The sequence below is a fragment of the Triticum urartu genome, chromosome 3A, assembly GCF_056163025.1.
Source record: "Triticum urartu cultivar PI428250 chromosome 3A, HENAU_Tu73, whole genome shotgun sequence".
Classification (NCBI taxonomy): domain Eukaryota; kingdom Viridiplantae; phylum Streptophyta; class Magnoliopsida; order Poales; family Poaceae; genus Triticum; species Triticum urartu.
Window position 1 is genome coordinate 569,127,264 of NC_141875.1, and position 16,248 is coordinate 569,143,511.

Below are 16,248 nucleotides of genomic sequence, written 5' to 3' on the forward strand. Positions count from 1 at the left end.
TAGCCAATTAATGTTAGTGATATATGTATCTTGTGATTCTTCGTGTGGCGGTCATGGTTCGCTGATGCGGTTTCGATTTGTGATTCCCTGGCGAGGTTTCCTCACACACGCAGGTCCACGACAGAGCCGGCTACATGGGGGGGGGGGGGGGGGGGGGGGGGGGTTCTCCTTCCACTCCGGCAATCTGGTAAGCCACCGGTTCCCTCCCTGGTCTACTCTGCTCCACTATTCTAATGGGTTGATTTTAGTGCTGACAAATAACTTATATTCCTGTATGTCTTCTATTTTCTCCTTAAAACTTATATTCCTGGTAGATCCACTGATAGTCAAAAAGGAGGATTATGATAATTGAGCAGACTGTTTCTTCTCAATTATTTGCTAATTTTGTTTTTGTTTTGACAAATAACTTTCTTACATTTACTGTGGTAAATATTCACATTGGTATATTGCAAAATGTCATGGTAAAGGAAAAAGTCCCTCCCTGATGAATCATTTCAGAGTTATCTAATTACGTATACAATGGACTTCTTTTCAGGATTCAAACTTGGTTCTGAAAAGCACACCACAGAGGTCACCGTGAAGAAGTCTGGAAGCCTGCTTATAAATTCTGGGATACAAGGATACTCCCTGCTAAAGACAACTCAGGTGTTTCTTTCACTAACTTGTCTTGGTCCTTTTGCCACCATTCCCAAAGAAACGGACCTTGTAGTTCCTGCTAAATTCTGGACTCTGCATATTTCTCCAACTCTGCTTGAGTTCTAATATGAAAGGGATTTATAGGAGATTATTAAGTACGAAGGCATCTGTAGCCTTACCAGAAGTTTTTCCATGGTTGATGGGATATGAGACGGTCCTTGTAGAAGACCGTTGAAATAGGAATGGGCATGCTACAGCTATGTCAATATGTCATGTATTCATTCTTTTTGGGATCGAATGCAACATGTCAGCAGGCAGGAACTTTGTTAGATGTAGTGTCACATAAGCAAAATAATTTAATTAGTTTTAGCTGAAGCGGAACTGTTTTACTTTAGTATTACAGAAATAGGCTTCAGGTGCAAGTAATAAATACTGAATTCTCATCACTATCTATCTCAATCTGGATTTGAAGGATTCGTGAGGGATCGCTACACTCTTCTTCCTGAAACAAGAGAAAGAATTGTAGCTACAGAAGTAACTGCTTGGTGGAGGTTTGGGCACTCTTCCCCATCTGCCTGAAATGTTCTCTTTTTGCACAATGCTGATGGTCATTCAACCCTTTTATTTACTGTCCATAGTAATTCTTCAATTCAAGGCGACAAATCAAGTGTCAGTATTACTATGATATTTTTAAGTTGCACTGTCGCTTGTTTGTCCAGTGGAGTAGCACTTCTATTGTTGTTGGTCCTGGACAAGCATAGTTCGTTTACAAATACTGTTGCCAGTATCTTTTGGGTTTTCAAGCTAATATGAGCCATGTTACAAGTTATGTAGAGGAGCTCATGACAAATTATTAGCTTTTAAATTGCATGTCTACTCCAATACATGTCAAAGTACTACCTTTTATATGCGCACAGTGTATATTCCGCAGGCTGCACACATCTTAGAAACTTTCCGGTGCTTGCTTACTATTCCCTCTGTCCCAAAATAAGTGTCTCAACTTTGTACTAACTTTAATATAAAGTTATATTAGAGTTAAGACACTTATTTTGGGACGGAGGGAATACAACTTTGTCTAAAAGCTTCCTTCCCTGTACTTTTGGCATAGCTTAGATTTTTGTTGTCACCTCTCTTGGGCATTAGGGGATGTCCTACAGCTCAAAGCATTTCTGATCTGATCCTAATCCGCTGTGTTTTTGGGCTTATGGATTTCTTAAAATTCGTTTACTTAAGAATACAGTTTCCGGTGTTTACTGAATATAACGTGCTTTCTTTTGCATACTTTTGGTAGTTTTTCCGAACGATTGATCACATAGATGGTTCTGGATGGCCAGATATATCCACTTAATACATTGTGCTAATAGTTTTGCCTTATAGCACACTATCTATGCTAATAGTTTCGCCTTATAGTGCACTACCTGTGCTTAAATAGTTTTGTAGACATTTGAAGCCTCTTGGCTGACAAAGTTCAATCTACAAGGTGCATGATGAAGGATATGAAAGCTGTAGCAAAAGTACTTGCTGATGCTTCCAATGATTTAAGCTAATACTATAAAGCATTGCATCTAATACATATTCTTTATAAATAAATAAGATTTGGTATTTGGTTTAAAGTCCAAAGTTTGCTTGAAAGAAGTTTTGGAAGCTGTTTTTTTTTCTGTCATGTCTACTAGGAACAAAAAGGAAATGCCTACATGTCAAATCCTCATATGCAACACGGATGTCTTGTATTTATGGGATTGTTCTCATGTGATAGTTTTTCCTATGTAATATGAACTTATATAAAGGCACAAGATTGCTCTTCATTTTTTGCAGACCCAATAGAGGTGCATAGAGAAGAGACTTGATTAGTCTACTCTATGTCTTGTTGATTGCAAATACCACTTTGACTCATCTCATCCCCTCGATTCATGCTCGTTTTCTTTATTTTGGCTGTTGATCCATATATTGGATGCCCTCAGACGTAGCACAATGTCAATGCTGACATATGAGTTTTTTCTCTCAGCAGATGAGAGTCTGGAATGTTCCATCCAAATAGTTTAATCAGAAACTGCACTGGCAAAGGTGAGTGAGCACTAATCCATCATTATATGCCTGCTGATATGAGTTGCTCAAATGATTAAAATTGTTGCGCTCCAGGTCTAGAGGATGTAGAGGAGCTCCAGTTTGATCCTAAGGATGGCATTGCTTTTTTTCTTCTTATGCTCCAGTTTGCAGCAGCATCTCCGACACCCTCTCGACGAATTGCAGGTAGATTGTAGCTGAGGATGCGGCGATGACCACCAAGGTATGCCCTTCTCTCCTTGCCCTTCATGCTGGCTTCAACAAGGCCGAAAGATCTTCAGTCTTTTACAAGGTCAACCCCGCCTTCCTTGCAATCAATCTGCTGGCGACAGTAGAAATTAACAGTCCTTTGTATGTGTTTCTACATGGTGGATATACGTGCAGGACCGGAGTGCATGCTCGGTGGCAGAAGCATCAGGGTGCTCCACGCTCAACATCTTCTCAGCATAGCTGCTCGATCAGTAGTTTTGATTGATCTATTTGATAATTTAAGCCATCCAGTTGATGTTCTTGGTTCGCTCATGCTCTTTTCTTATGTTGTTGTTTAATCACTATTGGCTTGGATATTCTCTATAGCATCTCAACAATTCACTGCAATTGGCCAGGTTATTCTGTATATTTGATATTGTACGAGAGTAGCAGTCGGACTCAAAAAATCACAACATTCTGCAGGTACAACAACCACTTGACGCCGAACCTTGATCTCATGTTATATGAGTAGGTTATAAATTTTTAGTAACTAAATTCACATTAGTTTTTGAAGCACAAATTGATGTCTGTAAGTTATTTAGGATAACATTTTGCTCCATTTGGTAGATATATAACAAGACAATATAGAGGGATGTAGAGAGCTATTTTTTTGTTAAAATAAACAGTGGAAACGGTTAGCTTTAATCAGATATGTTTGCTGAAATCCATTTGGATATTTTTTCTCTTTTCTTAGTTTGGTCGCACATGGATCAGCTTAGTGTGTCTATCTTTTTCACTAAAGTGTGGATATTTATGTATAGAGTAAAACGTGTCCATGCTATTTATTTTCCATAGTCATTGTTGCCTATACCATATTTAAATTGCTGTCTTTATTGTCCTTATCTGATGATAGCCCATTGGGAAATGAAAGAAAGTGGGTTAAATACTTTGTTTCTTTATTTTAGGTCCAAATTTACATTGATCGTTTAGTGGTTCATCGAAATTGTTCTGCCTATGACTTTGAAATTGGCCAGTAAAAGCCAACATCCACCCTCTTCACAGCCGCAGTCAGGGATTCGTTCATTTTAGTGTGAGTAAGGATGGGAACATTGATCTGTATATGGTAATATTTCATGCTGATTTCATTTCTCATTTCATTGATCATCCGTGTTACTCCTTTGACAAATGATATTTATAGTACTTCTGGATGACAAAGACTTTGAGTTCTGTGTGAAGCTCCAAAAGGAATACCTATAAGACTCCTTCATCAACTTAGTAAGATTGCATATGCCCTTTGTGTTGCACAGGTCCAACGCCTTGCTCCTCTACTCATAGTGAAAAAAAAACTTAGGTACTCTGAAATTTATCTTTTCTTCCCCTCACGCTTTGTTAGGTTAGATCAATAGTTTTATCTTATTGGACCTGTGCATTTTGAGAGTCCGAAATGGGAACATTAAATATACTTGGACCCTATCTTATTCTCATATCTGTAACTAGCTTTGCTTGTCATTTAGAAGGGACGACCTAAGGAGTAGAGAGATTCGAGACAATCAAAATCCTGCATATGTATGTTTACAGGCGTTTGATAATCCTACGCCAGGGCCACATATATAGGGACATTCAAAATTCTACACCAGGTTCACGTATATAGGGACATATTCAGCTGAGGTTCACGTATATACAAACCTGAAACTGTATGCTTCAAACCGGATGTGGCAGTAATCCACTCATCATGCAAAACAAAACAAAAATCTGTTACCTAGCATGTATTTGTTTGTACAGATGATGCCATGTACTACATTTTGTTTGCATAATCCAGCACCTAGCATGTATTTGTTATAATCGAGCACCGCGACGAGTCTGTTATTTACCTTAGGAGGGTAAGAAAAAACACAATCAATGATATTATACATAATTCTAGACATTGTTTTAGAGTATGTTCTGAAGTATATTTTTCTTCCAGTAAATGTTGGAAATGTCTATGTACTTTTTTCTCCCAATATGTTATGGTCATCTTCCTGCTATGCATATAAATTTCATGGCCAGCTTACTAGCTGGTGGTTGGCGATCCTTTCTATCTTCTTCCTCGCCGGCTCGATAAATCTCTCGGTTTCCTTCTCCTACCACTCGTCCTTCCTTGTGCTCTGTAACTCGGCCATTGATGTGGCTGTTAGTAATAAGATGGTAATATTTGTTTTATAGAAATACTTGTTTTTTTGCGGGTGTTTAGAAATACTTGTTAGTTGCACAGGTGTACCCTGCAAGGAATAATTTTACAATGGAAATGCATATCTGTTGAATTGATGACTAAACAAGTTTGCGGGCACATATCTGAAAATACAAGCAAATACAGACATAGATTTAAGGGTTCTCATTCATTTAAATCTCAATGTTGAGAGAAGCCGATCTTTGGATATGAGTATTTTCTTCCCTGTTTGCGTGATTGTTTAATTGAATGGATAACTGTGTCTCCTGAATATTGTCCCATATAATTGTTTTAAATCTACCGAATTAGTTCTCTAAATCAGTTGATATTTTGCAAAGCTTCAAGCTTTAGTTTTTGCACTTCATGACATCAATTGTTTGTGCAGATTCAAGATTTATTTCTGTACTGGATGATAGCAGTGATTAGTGGATTACTGTCACACGCTGCTGTTGTCATCCATATCTCCTCAAGCGCCTTAGGTTTGTGATGCGAAAGTTGTTGTACATATGTAAATTGTTCTGTTCTTCTTTCGCCAAAACATTAATAAGCCCGCGATACACTTTGCTTCTTTTTTATCTAATGTCTATTTGTAGACTAAGTGTTTTATTTATGATAGTGGATTTCTGGCGTACATGTGAATATCTCATGTATATACAATCAGTACACTCACCTGGACGAGAATGGTGGCAAGCAGAGCGGGGTTGCGTCTTGTCCTTCTAGCGTCGAAGGTCCGGTGCACCCATGGGTGTGCCTTTGCTAGTTTCTGACTGTCACAAAGAAGTCAGAGCTGTGGGCGGCGAGGCCACTGCGGCAAGATGACTATGAGGACAGTTTTCAGCAAGCGGTGCTCCCCGAATGTTGCGTTGAACTACGTCTTTGCGTGGCTTGCAACCTTCTCCTATGAAGCCCGTATGCAAAATCAAAACTGTCATGTCCTTGGTGTTGTGCTCGACTATTCATTGTTGCTTTGTGGCTCCGTGCTTCCTCTCCACAGTTATATCGTTTTTTGTGATGTAATCTTATTAGTGGTTGGGTCATCCATGCGAGCCCCTTCTGAAGTTTGTAGTCTAGGTTAGATACATCCGTATGTAGACAAATTGAAGACAAATAATATGGAAAGGAGGGAGTATATTATTTGACTCAAGCACTCACAACCAACGCACTACACTCATGCACGTGAAATACAATCGTATTTTGATCAATATCCCTGTGTAAGTTTGTTGTTCGGAGGCAATCATGTATGAATTGAAGAGAGGTGAATACTTGATCTTCATGAGATCTTTTTCTCTAAAAAAAATGATATATTTGATTTTTTCTTCCCATTGCATTGGGTGTTTTAGAGTTTTCTACTGACACCAGGTTCATGGCATTGTAAAAGAAGTATTGATTTAAGATAAACCAAACTTTTTCTATTTACAATCAACTTATTATTGAAGGTTGCATCGATGATGTTATTATTGCTAAAATTAAGATGTGCATTACAAGTCTAAGCCATTGTAAGCTTTGTGTACCGTGTACTATTTAATCATGGATGGTATATATTTGGTGGCGAGCGATACGGCTGGTTAAAGACACGAAGATTGCCGAGAAGGAAAGAAGTGGAATAGAGTTTCTATTTGTCGCTGTATGATGGAGAACAGATGCCACCATGCTTATAATATTTATTGTTATTATTCTATGGCAATGCACAAGCATTCGACATGTGCCCGTAGCAACGCACGGACATTCTACTAGTGTACATGATACTCGAAGTCCCTCCTTTTTTTCAATTTGCACAGTAGGTTGTCTTAAGTCATACTGGAGTATTTTTTAGGGAATAACTTCCGATCTATGCATCATTTGTCATGGCAATACAAGATACATCATAGTTTGACCATGTTTATAAAAAATATCATCGTTCACAAGAGAAAATTAATATCAATAGATCAATCATGTAGTATATTTTCATGTTGTATTTATTTGGTATTGTTGATGTTGCCTGATTAAATTATATTATGTAAGTTTCGTTCAAATGATCACGTGGAGGACAAACAAGCTAGGCCCGATTTTAGTCTCCAGCCAACAAATACACTATCCTTCTCTACACGTGGGATATAGTATATGGACAATATGGACTATACAATTGTTATCCATCATCTTTATAAGTACTTCTGAATTGTTTAAGAACATCCAGATGGTCAAGATATACGAATTCAACTAAGGAGAACTGCACGACACCATCCATATGGGCTGGCTGGTACCGTGCAGTTCTTCATTTGGCAGCATTCGAGGTGTCGTTGGTCATTGCAGCCGAGGAAAAATTGCAGAGCTTGTGGCTGGTTCGTAGCCATCTGTGAGCTACTGATTGGCCGCTTAGGTGTCAAAACTAGCTAGACAATTTTAGATGACTAAAACTACTATGAGCACCTGTAGGTAGGTGTGAATAATCTAACCCGGTTGTTAGATATTTGTCATTTGGGTAAGTATTGTATTGTCGGAAGCCAGTTGTCGTACGCAGAACTTGTTGGATGCAACTAGTGGAGTTTTTCGCTTTTTGAGACTTGAGAGAGAGAGAGTTGAGAGAGAGAGGGAGAGAGAGAGAGGTGGAGTTGTTTAGCTGGCTCGGCGGTTCCATTGATTGTTTAACTGTGTATGGTTTAACCAGTCATTAGATAATTTTCATTGAAGTACGTACACGGCATTCTATCCCTTTTCTTTTTTACTTTGCACAGTAGGTTGTCTTGAAGTCATTTTTTACAGAAAAACTTCTTGGCAGCACAAGAAACATCATAGTTTGACCATGTTTATAAATAACACCATCATTCACAATACCAAACTAGCATCATTAGATCAATCATGTAATAAAATTTTCATATTATAATTATTAGTTATTGCTAACATTTTTAATACAAAATTAATAAAAAATACAAAATTTTAATAAAGATAAAATTAATATGCAGAGCAAAAGTAAATGGAGGTGCACACAAAATGTTGGGTGCTACACATAGAGTAGAGGGAATATGCTCATGTCTACCAAGAACTAGTATTTGTCTTGCCTGATTAGAAATTATATTGCGTAAGTTTTGATTCAAATGATCATGTGGAGGACAAACAAGATAAGCACGATTTTAGTCTCCACTCAACAAATGCACTATCCTCCTCTACACGTGGCATAGAATATATGTACAATCTGGACTATACGGTTGTTATCCATCATCTTTATAAGTAGTGTCAAATTGTCTAAGAACATCCAGATGGTCAAGATATACAAATGTCAACTAAGGAGAACAATAATTCAATCATGTAGCAAATTAATCTACCACATATGACATTTTAAAGAGAAAGTACTACACACGGCGCACTCAAAGATAGGTACCTGAAGTTGCAACAATATTGTTCGATGTAAACATTTAAGTCAACATACATGATAGTTAAAGTACAAAATGTTTGCACTTGAGACATGCTAAATAATTAAAAGTTTGTACGACAATCAATAGAAAATTACAACATAACACAACAATTATTTCATCTTAAAAATAGTATTTGATTAGTTGAGAGCTTGACTTGTCTATGTTCAAATTATATGCTATTGTTGTCATTCAAGATTGGATAAGATTATCTGAGTCTACATTAATAATGGTTCCAATTTTTAGTGATTATGTTTCTAGGATCTATAGGTGAGGAGATTAACAATATGTAGCTTGAATTGTTTAAGGAAGAGGCGGCTATGGTAGGGGTAGGGGCTAGTAAGTCGCACCATATTCCTCCTTATTATAACTTTGTTGCTAGTCCATACAGTAACTTTATCCAGCCAACGCTTTTCGGTATCCTACTCGAGTCGAAGCCCCATGTCTTTGTGTGGCGCTTTCATGTCGGCAAAAAGCGATTCATTCAAGCTCCATGAGCGTGTAAGTCGTTACCTGGTAACAATTGTTTTGTTAAAAAAATTAGAACATAACACAACTAATATTTTGTTCTAAAACTGAAATATGATGTTGTGTTTTGATTTGAAGAAAATTGAACTAATATAAAGAAGCGGCATGTTTAATTATTATTCACTACTCTATTTTTAAAGCTCGTCAGGTGTCACACAATTTATGAAATAAAATAAAGTTGCCACATTAACACAACAATGATAACAGTTAACACAAGCTACACTTTTTCCTATGAAATGAGTACAAAGTACAATAAAATAGGATAGAAAAGTTTGGCAGAAGAGCGTAGAAGTTACAGCAATATAAACACAAAAGTGTAGCTGCAAATAAAACAAAAGGGTGAAACAACAAGAAAATATTAAATTAAACTTTTGGGGAGAACATTCATTTTTTTGTCTCTCAAATTGTGGTTCAGGTTCAAGTTTAAATCCATTTCATTCTAAATCAATCTAGTAACTCTACGCTTATATACTACTCCTATTAGATTTTAGATAACTTTTAGTTCGTTTATTTTCTACCAGCTGGACAAAATACACCACAAAATCGGGTTGCATTTGATACATCGATGCATGACATACATTCTTAAGCTTCTAGCGGGTTTGGTATGTTATCTCTCGATGGTAGTGAAACTTGGTTTTGAGGAGGCTCTCTTCCCCTCCTTTCCCTCTATTTCCCCCTTTTCATTGGGAGCTCCCTAACTTTCCCTGACTCCCCTCCCCTCTTCCTTCGGTGCTGGTGTCACTTGGAGCGAGGATGGGAGAGGAGCTCAGGTTGCTCTTGTAGGTTGTAGGAGTAGCGTAGTATGGGCCTTAGTGCCGATTGTCACCCTTGTGTGGGTGTGTGGCCTCATGTTGTTGCCATGCGAGAAGCCACCATGTGCTCAGCCATGTCTGCTTGCGTACAACACCTTGTGGTCACCGACGTCGCCATCGCTAGATCCTCCATTACCGAGACAAGGGGACGGGGCAGATGTGGTGTCATCCCGTTCAATAAGCCCACGGTGGTGACAATCCATATTGTTGCTAGCTTCTCTTCCTCGTTCCTAATGGCCAATCGCCAAATTTGCGGAGAGGGGCATGGTGGAAGATTTTGCAGCGGCGTGCTTTGTCGCTGCCTTGCCTCGTTGGATTCTGGCTTCTGGCAAGGGTGGCTCCGCTCTATGATCCGAAAAAGGGATCATCGTCTTCAGCCGCTGCTTACATGCTCAAGATGGAGAAGAAGCGGCCAAGACCAGGAGGTGATGCATATGGGGGTTGTGAGTTGCATCGATGGTGGATCTGAAAGGGTTACATCACCTGTCGGCTGTTGGCCTTCCCCAACGAGTCGTTGTTCTTTCTGGTCTAAAGACAGCCATGTTGCTATAAATAGTGGCATTCTAGGGTAGAGTCCATGACATAATGTGATGGAGGTCTTGCTGAACCAAGTTGTTTTGTCTTGATGGTTTTTAAGCAAATCAGACCACTTTCTAATCACGTGCTTCAAAAGAGAATTGAACCCAGGTCATAGGGGTTAGAGGCCGAGGGGCTTAAACCTAGCCCAATAGCAAACTGAGCTAGACTTGTTTGTTGTCTTTATTAAACAAATATTTATATCTTAGCTATATTATATACAAAACAAAATTGTACCTTGAATCGGCACCGAACCAGACGAGATGAGCCTACGGTCCTACCGGTGAAAACGTGAACTGTGAGCCTCGCTGGTCCGAAAAACTATGACTAGTAGTTATATGTTCAAAGGTAAGCCAAAAAAAGACGAGAGGATGTCAACGTCTTGATCTCTCTGCTAGGCGACCCTTTTGCTCGGGAATTAAATATACCAGAAATTCACAAGCCATGGAATATGAATTTGTACGTATGTATGAAAGAAGATGGACAATGCTAACGCCCACACGTGTGGTGAAAGCGAAATTCGCATACACGTTCTATGACACACAGACTACCACGTCACCGCATGCATGCATGTGAGAATCTTTTTAAATTTTCAGTTTTTAAGATGTTTTATCTCTTAAATGAAAAATCCGATTGAAAATCCGTTTTCACCATTAAATTCCTCGCGACTGGATCTTCGAAACTAGATCTCATATCAATATATTTTGATGAAATTTTTTTGAAGGTTAAAAGCTGCCATGTCTATTGCATATGAATTGTTATGGTGTTTACACTGAAGTTATCATGATATGTTTCAGCTATTTTTTTCTACATTTAAAAGTAAATTTTGACATATTATAAAACAGGAAATTAAAAAACTAGACTTGCCATGAACCATAAACTAAAATTGCCATGATACATGCACTTAAAATTGCCATGGTTATAATTTTCATGGGCAAACTACTGGAATTGCCATCATCAAAATACTAAAATTGCCATGCTCTACAAACTAAAATTGCCACGTGGCAACTTTAGTTGAAGCACTATGACAACTACAGTGTAAACATCATGGCATATAAAATTGCCATATTATAATTTTGACATATTATAAAACAGGAAATTAGGAAACTAGACTTGCCATGAACCATAAACTAAAATTGCCATGACACATGCACTTAAAATCGCCATGGTTCATACAAAAAATAATTTTTATGGGCAAACTACTGGAATTGCCATCATCAAAATACTAAAATTGCCATGCTCTACAAACTAAAATTGCCACGTGGCAACTTTAGTTTAAGCACTATGACAACTACAGTGTAAACATCATGGCAACTTTTAGGTAAAAAAAAACGTAATCAAAACATATCAACATGGGGTCTAGTTTTGAAGATCTCGTCGAGACGGATTTAATGGTGAAAATAAATTTTTAATTGGATTTTATAATTAGGAGATAAAATATTTTTAAACCAAAAACCAAAAAGATTCATTTTGATGTCATCTGTTTTGATGTGACAAAATGAGTGATAATGAAGATGTGTGGGCGATGTGTAAGATGCCACACGTGTGGGCGTTAGTTTTTTCGAAGAAGATTAAGACAACCTATGAAGAAGACAAGATGTTATCAGTTATGTCAAGGTTGGCAAGCGGAGAACCGTATACAAAAGAACTGTTTATTATTTTTCATATTATTTTTGACTATTTACATCTACATCCTTCTTAAAGAATTCAAAGAATATACACACCGAGAGAAACGCAGTAGGGGGAGACAAGGCCTCCATTGGCCAAGAAAAACCTCATAATTTTGGGGAGCATCATCGAACAGATCGGCTTGCTCTCATGCCCACACACATCGAGCGATCGACTCTCGCCATCACAATTTGTACTCCAACCTAACCCCAAACTAAGCGCAAGGGGCAAAAAAAGGCTAGCTTGACTAAATCGAGACGTAATAACAAACGAATTATAATTAACTAATCTACGGTGGACCAGCTCCTGAGCAGCGACGGCCTGGCGAACATCTGCTCGAGCGCCACCACCACGGCCATGGCGAGCGACACGCCGACTCCGGGCTGCACCACTAGCCGGAAAACATCAGTCCCGACAACCTCCTTCGGCCTGATCTCCGCCACCGCGCGCCGCTCTCCGTCGTACACCACGCAGCTCCGCCGCGCGTAGGACCCCTCCACCTCGTACGACGGCCCGGCTCCGGCGCCCGCGCCCGCGCACGCCGTCACGTGCGCCAACGTCTTGCCGCGGCCGCTGCGCCTGACTGTGTACACGGGCCGCCGCGTCTCCTCGCCGGCGAACACCAACCACTGCTCGCCCTGCAGGCTGAACCGCTTACGGCGGACGGTGAAGTTGGGGCGGCCGGCCGCGTCCATGAGGACGACCTCGTCGCCGCTCTCGGAGGCGTAGCTGTCGACGCGGTAGGCCAGGTTGCCCTTGGCGTCGAACACCGTGAACCCCTTGCAGTCGAATAGCAGCGACTTGCGCCACACCGTCAGCGTCGTGGGCCCCTCCGCGGAGCTGGCCGGCGCGCACGGCGCCTCGTCGACGGCGCCCGGCGCGGGCGCCATGTTGGGGTGAACCTTCGCCATGTGTAGTATCGATATCAGGGTCGAAGGAGCTGAGAGCGGACAGGCGGTAGCTGGGTAGTCTGAGCTAATTGAGCTTGGTCGGCCTGTTGGTTGGTTCTGAGAGAGGAGTCTGTGGTAGGCTGTAGTTATATACAAGTCCAGCTCGCTCCATGATGGTCCGGCCGGGCGGGAGAAACTGTCCACCGGCAAAGAAGGCAAAGGCATGTTGCTCTGACGTGCGTAGGGACGCAAGTGACATGGGCTGCTGCTTAACGACCTCTTCCTCAATTAATTAATAATCTTATCATGGATTATTTGCTACTACTGGCTAGCCATAGTGGGGTAACTTAGATTGTAACTTAACACACCCTAAGACAATTTTGCTTATGTGGCAAGTATTTAATAAGGAGAGAGGTGTTTGGAATAACATAAGGCTGGTTATAATGGGGAGTATCATATACTAGTATCATGCATATGATACTAGTCTATGATACTACATTCCTAATGCATAGTATCATATGTTGGTATCACAGAGGACTACATTTATTGCCATGCATGACACAAAGTAGCACATCATTTAATATGATACGGTATCATGATATGATACTCAAGCCTCTCTTTCTTCATTTAATTCTATGCCACCTCATCAAAATTGCTTAGTTGGCATGCATGATACTACCTATGATACTCCCATTACGGGTAGCCTAATATGTTACTGTAACATAGCGCTTCTCGAGGTAAAATGAGTCTATAAGGCAATAAATAAAACAATCTATGACACTACTACTAAGATACTTTGCACTATGAAGATAGTAACTTAGACTACTACCTCCGTTTCAGTTTACAAATCCTACGCGTATACCTAGATTACCAACTTTATCACTTAATATAGACTATATAACATAAAAATTATACGGTTTAAAAATAGAACATCTGGGGTTTATATTGATATATTTTTTGTAATATATGACTTGTATTAGATTGGTCAAATTGACGACCTAGAGGCACGCGCACGCCCTGTAAACTGAAAGAGAGGTAGTAGTATCATATACATGACACTAATATAAGTTACTCCCCGCTATGACCAGCCTAATAAATTCGGCTGACGCAAAGACCCAAGTTACCCAAGAACTTGAGAATGCTGCTGCATAATATTGTAATCAATAAATTAGGAGGAATCATCTGCCAGTAGACAGATCACAGAGTACTGCTGCTTTTCTTCCATCAACAACTGTTGTTTTTTGAACGGACTCCAGATCAAGCTCGTTCGATCGTAGCTATCCAGAGAAACAGCGCGACGTTTTGTGCAGGCATGCCGCGCCTGACAGATTAAACGTCGACTCACGATCAAATCGTCGACGCGTGATCTGGACACAAACTATTCACTACTACTGAGTATATCCATGCACACGCACAGCACTACCACTATGAACGCAGATCCCTAATCCGACACGCGGCAGGAGGCGAGGCTTCGGGCGGGCTAGCAATAGCACCCCTGCAAGAAGCAGCGGCTAGCTCTAGTGCGTCGAGTCATCTGGCTATAGGCGGCAAAAATCAATTCCATACCGATAGGCGATAACGCTCCGTTCCGTCGGCGCAAGCACGGACGACACGGTGATTGCCCGGTTAATCAACAGCGGAAGCAACGCAGCTGGAACGCGATTAACGAAGCATCCGCGCGTGCTGCTGATGTTATCTTCCAGGATTAACTAATAACTAGCTCCACTTTAGCTTTAGCTAGTTACGATCATGTCTTGAGAAATGTCATAGAATTAGAATATCTTGTTTAACATGATTGATGATAAAATATATGATGGTATAACACAATGATCAATTTGTCTCAAATGTAAGATCCGTGTAGGCAACAATGGTGAGATCATCATATGCTTAGTTTGGCACCACAATTTTGGTCAAATGCCTTCAAAACTTAGTTATACGGTGCAGTTTTCTTGGGATCATCCTGAGATTCGTCTTTTGTTATTTGGACTTCAAAAAACGTAGAGAAAATTGTGCATTGAAGGAGGTTCAAACCCACCCGCAACTTCAAACTTACTATCGTAGTGCACCACAAACTAGATAAAATATGTTTGTGTAATAAAATGATATAAAGTTTGTACTTGCATGAAAAGAGTTTTGATTATTTCTTCTGTCATATTTTTTGAGTTTGTATTTATTTTTGTTTATTAGGCATTTGTCAATTTCCTAATGTGTGTAACTTCAGAATTATTAAAGTGTAACCGAAGAAGATGTGTTATTGAAATTTATATTTGTGCATTTTTAATGAAATGTTGGGTTAAATATGTGCATTTTGTGTAGTTTGCACATTTGAAGCATGAAATTGTCCATAATTGTTTACGTGCAAAGGTGGTTTTTACATTTTTAAGCTTAAAAGCGCACATGAATATTTGTGTTTTTGCAAGTTTGGGAGTCAAAATATTCAAGTAGATAGTTTGCGCATTCCGAAGCTTGAAATTATACACAATTGTAACTATTTACAATTTTGGGAATCAAAATGTTGATTTCAGTAGTCTGCGTTTTTTTTGAAAAATCCAGCATCACTGGCATTCATTGATAATAGCAGGAAGCAACGAAAAACAAGAGGGTGGTGAAGGTCCTACGACCCGAGGATCCGAAGATCAAAGGAAAAAAGAAAAACAACAGCCCTAAAAGCTGCAGCACAACACTCTATACAATCCAAATTAGGCAGCGCAACTCTGACTTCAACGGTGAAACTACTAAGGAAACTACTCAGGGATGACGTCACGGAGGATTTTTGACAATGTCGCTAGCTTGGCTGACAGGGTTCGGGACCTGATAATACAGGATATCCACACATGGAGGGCAGTAGGATGCATTTGTGACCTGACGACGTGATTTAGCTGGCCTTCTTGGTCGGTTTGTAGAGTCAGATGCTTCCTGTGTGGTCGAGCTGGGGTGCCGGCTGTATTGTTGTAGTAACTAGACTGTAACCTTGTACTCCCTCTTTTCCCATCTAATAAAATACGGCCAATGGCCCTTCGAGACGACGTCACGGAGGATCGCCGAACAAACCACCTGCCACAGTAGTCTGCGTATTTTGAAGCATGAATTAGCTAAAACTGTTTTGTAGAGTTTTATTTTTTAGAAACGAAGCCTATTGCACTTTTTTTTTTGGTAATTTTATGTTTAGAAATAAGCAAAAGAATATAGGAGGCTCGCACAGTATAAATGTGTACCTAAATTTGCATGCGCTCAACCCAACAAATAAAACATTTTTGGTTTAGCGACTAAGTGAGATGACTCCTTACTTATCT

The 16,248-nt window shown here is 39.7% G+C and overlaps 1 protein-coding gene and 2 long non-coding RNA genes across 4 annotated transcripts; 2 read left to right on the forward strand and 1 right to left on the reverse strand.

The window, feature by feature from the left end:
• Nucleotides 1-1,068: 1,068 nt before the first annotated feature.
• LOC125545148 (uncharacterized) lies at nt 1,069-3,316 on the forward strand. 2 transcript variants are annotated; one of them, XR_015599798.1, is made up of 4 exons: nt 1,069-1,187; nt 2,642-2,700; nt 2,776-2,923; nt 3,085-3,316. It is a non-coding gene; the product is annotated as an uncharacterized LOC125545148 (long non-coding RNA). The 2 variants fall into 2 exon arrangements; XR_015599799.1 differs by having other exon boundaries at nt 2,645-2,700.
• Nucleotides 3,317-3,783: 467 nt separating this feature from the next.
• LOC147980558 (uncharacterized) lies at nt 3,784-5,693 on the forward strand. The gene is made up of 2 exons (XR_015599800.1): nt 3,784-3,979; nt 4,088-5,693. It is a non-coding gene; the product is annotated as an uncharacterized LOC147980558 (long non-coding RNA).
• Nucleotides 5,694-12,139: 6,446 nt separating this feature from the next.
• LOC125548755 (protein LURP-one-related 8) lies at nt 12,140-13,007 on the reverse strand. The gene has a single exon (XM_048712301.2). The coding sequence runs from the start codon at nt 12,974-12,976 to the stop codon at nt 12,350-12,352; it is 627 nt and encodes a 208-aa protein (XP_048568258.1). The 5' UTR covers nt 12,977-13,007; the 3' UTR covers nt 12,140-12,349.
• Between the last annotated feature and the right edge of the window lie 3,241 nt (nt 13,008-16,248).

Coding starts and splice junctions, on each gene's coding strand:
- LOC125548755 (XM_048712301.2), bottom strand. CDS start 12,976: ATGGCGAAGGTTCACCCCAACATGGCGCCCGCGCCGGGCGCCGTCGAC.